Here is a 9,519-nt window from a genome sequence, read left to right on the forward strand (position 1 = left end):
GACATCCAATAATGTACAGTATTTGAAAAATAATGTGTTTTTTGAACATTAAAGCATGTCAACATATTCTGTTACACCAAATAATGATCTTTAAAAAAAGCATCCTATGACCCCTTTAATGATGCCCCCCCCTTAATTTTCTATTTTAGTAAGATAGCCCCCAACATATTTTCTTAAATGTCATTGATGTAAAATACTAAATCAACTATTCTATTTAAAATTGTGTGTTGACAATTTAGATGAATAATTGAATAACTGCTGTTTACGTATCTTTAAAATATGGGGAAAATATATGTCATAATTGAAACACTATGAGCTCAAATTGAATGGTTCAATCAATTAGCTAATGGGCTTTAAGTGAAGATGTCTGAAATGTATATGCAATTCATGGAATTATTTAATAATATAATAACCCCATGAATTATGCATACAAACCGTAATAAAACTATGGAATGAAAGAAAGAATGTACTTTGAAAGAATGTAAGAATGTAATGTAAAGACAGAAGAATGTATGTTAGCTTGATTATTGTGGCCAAGGGCTTTATCAAGTCCTCACATCATATTAACAAGGCACTATGCTTTTAATCATAGGTCAAGAGCTGTATCCAAACACATACATTTGTGATGCTGTTTGCAAATGCTTGTTGGAACTATGGTTTCAAGAAAACAGCAACTCATTAAACAGAAGTACATTAGGAACTTTGGACCATAGTTAGCTAACAATGCTTTTAGGAAACACACCCCTTTGTTATTTGTTAGAAAAATTCTTAGAAATGTGGTTCCTTCTTATTTAAATGATTTCAGAATGACCAAGTTATCAGTGGTACAATCCCCAATAACCATTTTATAACCCATTACAGTAAAAAGTGTAAATATCAAACAGGCCTTAATTAATATTTTATATGTTGACCTCATACAATTCAAATTTGTCCTAACTTTAATATATTGTAATTTAGAATATACTCCGGTACAGAATATGTCTGTAGACTTTATTCAAAATCATTCCCATGCCCGTTTTATCTGTTGTGCGGCTACAGTACCACAGATTAACCTGAGATTGATCTCACAGACAAGTTCTTTAATCCAATTCTTGCAGTAAATACAGTCTGGAAGGAAGTGGCACTGAATGAAGAGAAGGAGAGAGAAATGTACATATACATATATAAAGGATTACATTAGAGCTAGCCAAAGGTATCGTATCAACCATGTTACCTGAAAAGAAGTGCTGTGCTACTGACTAGGTGAATGGCAGTCACATGAAACCCAATGTGGCAGCAGCAAATGGAGAAGAGAAATTTCCACCCCCACCCTCCAGTCAGGCGGTCTTAAAATATTCCCCTGAGTCTGTGCCTCCTGGATTACAACCACCAAAGATTACCGATTTATAAATAGAACAGATAGATGGACAAATGAAGGAGGTTATGGGAGGATGTCCTCCCTTGATTTGTGATTGTCTGCATGGCAGAGATGGATGCACATCCCTTGGGCTGAACAGACAGTTCCAGGAACGCAGCATCTCTCTCCTATTATTATGCGTGTTTGTGTGCAATTAAGGGCAGCTGAGAAAGCTCATGCATAAAGATGGATAGCGGAGACATGTGACGTGAATTCAGGGGAAATGGAGTTTATGTGCTCTAAATGTTTAATAATAATCAAATAATTATTTATTATTTAATTGAATATTTTTTTGTATCTTAAAAAAAAAGCTAAAGTAAATGTCATGAAATATATCACACTGGGATGAAACAAAGACAAGCAAGAGTTTTAAAAAATTGTGTAATGTCAAACGTCAAATGCTTTGAACATCAAGGGTTAAATCGGAATTTAAATTCACATATGAAAGAAAATTCCAGAACATTGTAGAAAAGGAAAGCAGGGGACAGCCTGTAAACAAGTGTCTGAGGACATGCGAGTCCTTGCTGGAATGCATATATGACTTAATGCTGAGGGAGACAGAGGAGCACAGAATCCAGGATGACAGCAGTGATACGGCTCATTTTTGATGTGCATCATATTGTGAGATTCATATACATTCTAAGAGTAGCACAGTATGGCATCAAACCTAATGTTCATAAAATACTAAGGACTTGTGCCCGTGTCAATCCAGTGTCATTTTGATGCTGTGGGAAATGGTACTGTGATGGTGATGTAATTTTTAAGCTTCACACAGCTCTTATGTAACGGCAGGATGAGCCCCTGCACTGGCATGCGGTATCATCAGACAACAACCAAGTCATGATTGGTAGAATAGAACAGAATAGAATAGAGAACCATAAAAGGAAAATAAAAGCAAGGTTGGTAGAAAGTCATAATTTACTCACCAGTTTCTTTCTTCTGTTGAACAGTTGCCAGTAGCCATTGACTTCCATAGTATTTTTTCCACATAATATGGAAGTCAGGGCATAGCAACTGTTTGGTTACCAACATTATTCAGAATATCTTCTTCAACAGAAGAAAGAAAATCACAAGTTTTTTTGGAAAACTTGAGGGTGAGTAAATGAAAGAATTTTCATTTTTGGGTGAACTATCGTGCCTGAAATCTACAAAGACCTCAAAGAGAAAACCGGGGGCAGATGAGATTAGTGATATTTTAATTTGGAAGACAAACTAGTGTATTTCTATCCATTTACTGCATTAGACCACAATACCTTAAAAATCTTCTCCAACCAGACAAAATCCAAACAACTGAGCATCCATTAGGATCAGAATGTAATTTAGATATTTGCCACACAGATCAATTACTGCTAAAAAATACTATAAGCATATAGGCTGCTTGACAGATAAATAGAAAATGGTCTAAACCTGTACACATAGTGCTATTAAAATGCATTGGTACACTGTAAAAAAAAATCCGTAAAATTTATGGTAAAAAAACGGCAGCTGTGGTTACCGGAATTTTACCGTAAAAAATACGGTAGCAACGTTTTAGGTTTTACGGTTTTAACTTAAATTTACAGTTAAATACCAGTGACATGGCTTTAATGTGTCCAGAGTGTTACAGATAAATAGAAAATGGTCTAAACCTGTACACATAGTGCTATTAAAATGCATTGGTACACTGTAAAAAAAAATCCGTAAAATTTACGGTAAAAAAACGGGACACACATGAAACTGAAATAATGCAATAAACATTCATTTAACAACATTAGGTGTAACACTCAACCCTAATATACAAAACTGATAAGAAAAAACTAAGAAGAAACAGTTATTTCAACAAAAAAACATCAAATTTAAAATGTAACGCAGGGAATTCTGGGAATGTCAATTTACGGTTATGCACTGTAAATTATACAGTATTTTTCACTTCCAAAAACGGTATACTACCGTAAAATTAATGTCCAATACATGTAATGTCCAATACAGTTTTTCACCGTATATAGTAGGGGAATTTACCGTTAACCATTTAACAGGTTTTTACTGTAGCATTTTTACAGTCTTTTACCGTTAAATTCACGGTCATTTTTTACAGTGTACTGACAGTTCACAAACATCTATTAATTCTAAGTTATTATTTTTTAAGCATGACTGTCTGGAACATGTTCTTCTCTCTTTACTCCTAAAATATAATGATTCAATCTAAAAGTTATTTAGCTTTAGATTTTACATTGGACATCAACAGCAATGCAACACAGTTCCAAAATGCTGATCATACAAAAGTAAACAAACACACTTAACATCAAACGCAGCAACAGGCCCAACAATATGCAGAATTATTTACATGACATACTTTTGTTATGGTTTCTAAATGTCTCTGGAATTTTGATGGCTCCATGCTCTAGGCAGTCAAAAATACACTGCACAAAGCACATGGTGGTCAGCACAAACTAGTTTTTGTTTGTCCTCATTTCAAGTTAATCCAATGTGGTTTCATACTTTTTTTTTTTAGCTTGCATGGTTTTGTTCATGTTTTTTGAGCACAGTGGTATGACACAAAACCTGTACATTTCCCTATTAGAAATTAAAACCTATAAGAATCACAAACGGTGTAGCCTAATGTAGTATAAGAATAAATTGGTGGCATTTCCAAGCATTCTAAGTTGCAGTGGTGCCTGCAGCAGTATGGCTGATGCTCCGTCCATATGTGATCTTGACTGACCTGAGAAACATTTTATTACACAGTTATTATATACTGTATGCTTTTCTGTTGACTGAAATAGTGATGCCAATCTTTTGTGAATTAATCTTTTTTTCTGTCTGTCCCTTCTTTTCAGTGAATTAGCCAAACTGGTTAGCGTTTTGAAAAATGGTCTGTATCGATTCACATTCATTTGGACCGCACTCTCACTGTATCACCTGAAGCACTTTCTCAGTCAGTACAACAAACAGTATCAATATACTTAGGAACACAGAGAACAAACACTGCTGGATAAAGTAAACAACAAACAAAAGGCTACATTTTCAGTAGTAAATAAACAGCCATTCACACTTTTTTTTTTTTGTAAATCTGCTTTTCAGTTCTTTTCTATGTGAACATACACTATATGGGTGTCTTTGACCATTTCATGCTTTGTTGTTTTCATGTTTTAAAATCTTTAAAACGTGAGACACTTTTGTTCTGCTCCAAGGCTCTCACTGATTGTTTGGTCCGAAGAGTCTTAAATAATCTGAAATAGAAGCGTGTGTTTAGTTAAATGAATGCAAGACATACTCAAGAAAAATTAAATTTCTCTCAAACTTGACTTTTTAACATGAACATGTATTTAATTTATTTACTTAGTTAAATATACATTTTAGTAAAAAAAAAAAAAAAAAAGTTTAGTCCTGAACACTGCTGCCCACCATCTCCTGAGGCTAGAGAGGGTCTGACCACCAACTACCTTTTATAGACACTAGACAACTTGCTTGCACTGCATTCTTTAATTTTGTCCATCCAATGCTTTTTTTCAGTGACTGTACTGATTTAATCCTAGATACAAGATCACCTGTTTAACACTAGAAAGGCAGTCTATCCTCAAAGTACTATTTTAGGAGGCAGTATAATCTGCTTCCTAAAATTTCAGACAGCCTTCATGTCAGGGGCTGCCCAGGGATGCCTAGAAATCCTGTGTAGGTAGACATGACAGCTCACCTGTTTTATAATAGTTTTCAAATCAGGAAAATTGGTATATGTATTTTAGCAGTGATGTCCAAAGACAGGATGTAATCCAATACAACATACATCAAAAGAAAAAACATATTTAATACTCATAAGAGAGAAAAAGAGAGAACATATTTCTATATAAAATGTAACATATATTTAAATATCTAACATATTTAAAAGATCCCAGTTTGCACTCTTTAATAAAGATAAAATCAACCCAAAGGCATAGTCAAAGATTATTTCAAAACCTTTATGAACTATGCAGTATAGCTGACAAAAAACGTAAACAGGAAAGTGCACTGCAATAAGCAATGTCTAGAATTTGTAATAGAGAAAGCAGAATAAAATATTATCCGTGTTTAGGACAGACGCTGTGGTGCATAAGCAGTGCCTTGCATCAAAGAAAGCAAGGGATAGAGAAGCTAAAGAAAAAGGCTAGCCTACACTTCTAAGTACAGTTTTGTATACGACTGAAGTAACACCGAGAGTAACTCGTTCATGACGACGCCAGCTTGCAAATTCCACTTTTTAAATATCTCCAAATACCCAATGGTAAATGGGAGGAAGATAATCTCTAATTTTTGCTTCACATCCTTTACACTACATGTGATAAAATGACAAATGTAGCTAGTACACAAATGGCAACTGAACTTAATTTGCAAGCTCATAATAACCCTCAGTTATAGAGAACTTATATTACAAGCTCATAGAATGTATGTCTATTTTTAAACAACAAACCAAAATCTCTGTATACATGGCCATGCTGAGCATGACTTTCCATTAAATCTCATTTCTCTTTTGTGTAACTACCACCCATGACAAGAAAAAGGCAAAAGAGATGTGCTAAAACAAGTGTTAAAAAGCTTGAGCAGTTATGAATGACTATTTTTGCGTGATTTTGAGATGAGTATTTACTAATAAATTATGAGTATATTACATGAACTGCTCATTATCTATCTCAAGGCCTAAGCAGTGTTTGTTTATATTTTGAACATTATTTTAGTAATTCCACATACTTGTGGAACAAATATAGGCAAATATTTACTATACAAGCAAATTTCCAAATAACACAGGTAAAACAGGATAAACCTGCCTCTACATAACTGAAGGAAGGTAAATAAGGGGGAAAAAAAATTTTAATCACAGAGCAGGCACTATATTTTGTCACGACTGCAAGAAGGTTGTGTATAAAGTACACAGCAAGCTGTGAGATGAAGCAGTGTGTTTGAGGAACCATCTGTTCTACAGAGCAGCTCTGAGTCATGCCACCCTCTCCACTGCACAGCGTGCACTGATGATGTCAGAGCCTGACGATTGGTCAGAATGAGACTCAGATTATGTTGTTTAATGTCAGGCAGTGAGACGCAAGCCCAGCTCCACAACCCACAGAATTTCATATTCCCTTCAAAACAAATAGTTAAGGCAAGGGTTTTCAACCACTTCCTTGTTTCAGCCTCGTTCCTGGATTTTCTTTTGGAATCAAACAGGAACAGGTTTGAGTTATGGGATGCTGGGGTCATGCCATTAGCATGTGAGAGCAGTGGTTCCAACAGATGCTGCGGTTTCAAGACTATCCTTAAAATGACAGAATATTCCACCAACATCTTTTCTGCACAAACCAACAGCGTTCAACGTTCATTCCTGTATTAATGCAAGGTGAAGCTTCATGCAAGGACACTAGATGGACATAACAGACCTGGGAGTGACTGATGGCACCAGAACATACTTAACCAGCTATTAAATCTGGTTTAATGCGGTCATGTCTTAAATAAATACAATTTTTATATCAATAAAATATATAAAACTTACATTTCTTTAAGACAGAATATATATGGTTCGAGGTCCAATAGGCAATGCACTGAAACATTAACTTGAAAATATTAAAAATAGGTAAAAATATATTATACTATACTAGGCTATTGAAAAAAACTAATAAAATAGAAATCAAAAATGTAAATGCATTACAATATTGGAGACTAAAGCCTATGTAGTGGCTTAGAGCATCATGGAATTGAAGTGTCAAAACATCACGACTGCTTTAGAGGGCACTGAGGTCCATTTAAGGGTATGAGCTATTATGTAACAACTTTCATCAACGCATCTTAAATATTCATGTTCACGCGTTTTAATTTCATCGGTGCTAATAACATCTAATAAAAACCTCACGGAAAAAAAAACACCGAGTATACATTCATTCTAGCATCTGAATGAAATGATTGTGGATGACATGGACAGATCTGACTAGCCTGTTGGTATCAATGTTAGTGCATGTATATGTTTATACAGCTTATTACGTTGCGTTCAAAGCAGCACACATTGTTCAGCGTGAAGATCCGCATTACGATTCAGGACACAAGCTGCTCGGTCTGCTGTAGCACTGCAGCAAACCCATTTTCACGCGTGTAATGGTCAACAGAACATTGAATTTCAATGCCATTGCACCTTACCTGAGTGGCTTTGTGGAATTGTTTCTTCAGTCCCGCTACAGACATGATTCCGACTGGACTAGTGCTGTTTCTGTCCTAACGCCTGAATGTGATGTGCTAAAATGTAAATACGCTCAGAGGTACAGTGGATGTGAGACGTCTAGAGATAAACCCGTGTACGCTGGGAATCACCACAAGCGTAGGCTGATTATAGCAGCTGATCATGACGCGTCAGGTACCGCCTCTCCTCAGATTACATCAAAGCCCCTCCTTCAGGGGAACCTTCAAGGTTAGTTCAACGCCAACAGGTAGAAATTAGAGGCAGCTCTGTTTGAATGGAGGTCAGAGGAGTAAATGCCTTAGTAAACTGAATAAACTCTCAGTCTGCAGAATAATCTTCAACATTACATGTTGCTTGTTTTGGTGAGATGGTACTGTTCATAAATTCTGTATAAAACGGATTAATTAATATGATAAATTATTCCTATTACCCTATAATTATAGCAATCTAGTTTTTAACACATCAAATAACTGTGTCCTACTGAATCCAACAATTAGAATAAATTACAATCAGCAGACAATGTCGTAATTTTGTGATAAATCTGTTGTATTTATCATTTTCTGAAAATATATATAAATAATTTAATTTTATATACCATTACCTTATGATCCCAGACAAATAGCTATTAAAGGCAGGGAAGGTGATCTGGTTCAGAAACATTTTTTGTTATGATGGTCGAAAGTCTCTTCACATCCTGATAGCAATCACTAAGTTAAGTGGTCTAAATTAATTTATATTTACATATACATTTATTAATTTAGCAGACGCTTTTATCTAAAGCAACTTACAAATGAGGACAATGGAAGCAATCAAAATCAACAAAAGAGCAATGATATGCAAGTGCTATGACAAGTCTCATTTGGCCTAACGCAGTACACATAGTAAGGTTTTTTTTTATTATATAATAAATAAAAAGAAAACAGATATAATAGAAAAAGAATAGAGCAAGCTAGTGTTAGATGCCTTTTTGGTTTTTGTTAATTGTATAATAAATGAAAAGAAAACAAATAGATAGAATACAAAAAGAATAGAGAAGCTAGTGTTAGTTTTTTTTAAAGAAAACAAGCATTTAGTAAATTAATAGAGTGTAAGTCTAAATAGGGACAATTTTTTTCAAGAATAGAATTAGAATAGAGAGTGCTAGAGTTAGAGGGTCAAATAAAGATGGAAGAGATGTGTTATTAGCCAATTCTTGAAGATGGCTAAGGACTCAGCTGCTTGGATTGAGTTCATTCCACCAGGAGGGAACATTTAAAGTAAAAGTTTGTGAAAGTGATTTTGCGATGACAATAATGCGCCGTTCACTTGCAGAACGCAAACTTATAGGGGGCACATAAGTCTGAAGTGATGAATTTAGGTAAAGGTGTGCAGAGCCAGTGATGGTTTTGTAGGCAAACATTAATGGTTTGAATTTTATGCGAGCAGCTATTGGTAGCCAGTGCAAATTGATAAATAGAGGTGTGAAAGAAAGTTCCTGATCTTCTTGATGTTGAATAAAGCAAATCTGCAGGACCGGGTAGTTTTAGCAATGTGGTCTGAGAAAGTCAGCTGATCATCAATCACAACTCCAAGGTTTCTGGCTGTTTTTGAAAGAATAATGGTTGATGTGCCTAAATGGATGATGAAATTGTGATGAAACTATGAGTTTGATGGAACCACAAGCAGTTCTGTCTTGGCAAAGTTGAGTTGAATGGTCCTTCATCCAGCAAGAAATGTCTGTTAGACATTAGTCTGTTAGAAATGTCTGATGATCATTGGATCATCAGGATGGAATGAGAGGTAGATTTGAGTGTCATCAGCATAGCAGTGAAATGAAAAGCCATGTTTCTGAATGACATAACCTAGAGATGTGGTCCAAGAACTGAGCCCTGAGGCACCCCAGTAGTTCGATGTTGCGACTTGGACACCTCACCTCTCCAAGACACCTTGAAGGACTTATCTTAGAGGTAAG

At 35.2% G+C, this 9,519-nt stretch overlaps 1 protein-coding gene across 1 annotated transcript in view; it reads right to left on the minus strand.

Moving 5' to 3' along the window:
• Positions 1–7,760, minus strand: part of sh3gl2a (SH3 domain containing GRB2 like 2a, endophilin A1) — a 25,435-nt gene extending 17,675 nt beyond the window's left edge. The window contains exon 1 of the mRNA XM_016285344.1: positions 7,529–7,760. Within this exon, the coding sequence (XP_016140830.1) occupies positions 7,529–7,573 (45 nt within the window). The 5' untranslated portion in view covers positions 7,574–7,760. The remainder of the gene's footprint in view (positions 1–7,528) is intronic.
• Between the last annotated feature and the right edge of the window lie 1,759 nt (positions 7,761–9,519).

The sequence above is a fragment of the Sinocyclocheilus grahami genome, unplaced genomic scaffold (genome assembly GCF_001515645.1).
Source record: "Sinocyclocheilus grahami isolate Dianchi unplaced genomic scaffold, SAMN03320097.WGS_v1.1 scaffold196.1, whole genome shotgun sequence".
In the NCBI taxonomy this organism is placed as follows: Eukaryota; Metazoa; Chordata; class Actinopteri; order Cypriniformes; family Cyprinidae; genus Sinocyclocheilus; species Sinocyclocheilus grahami.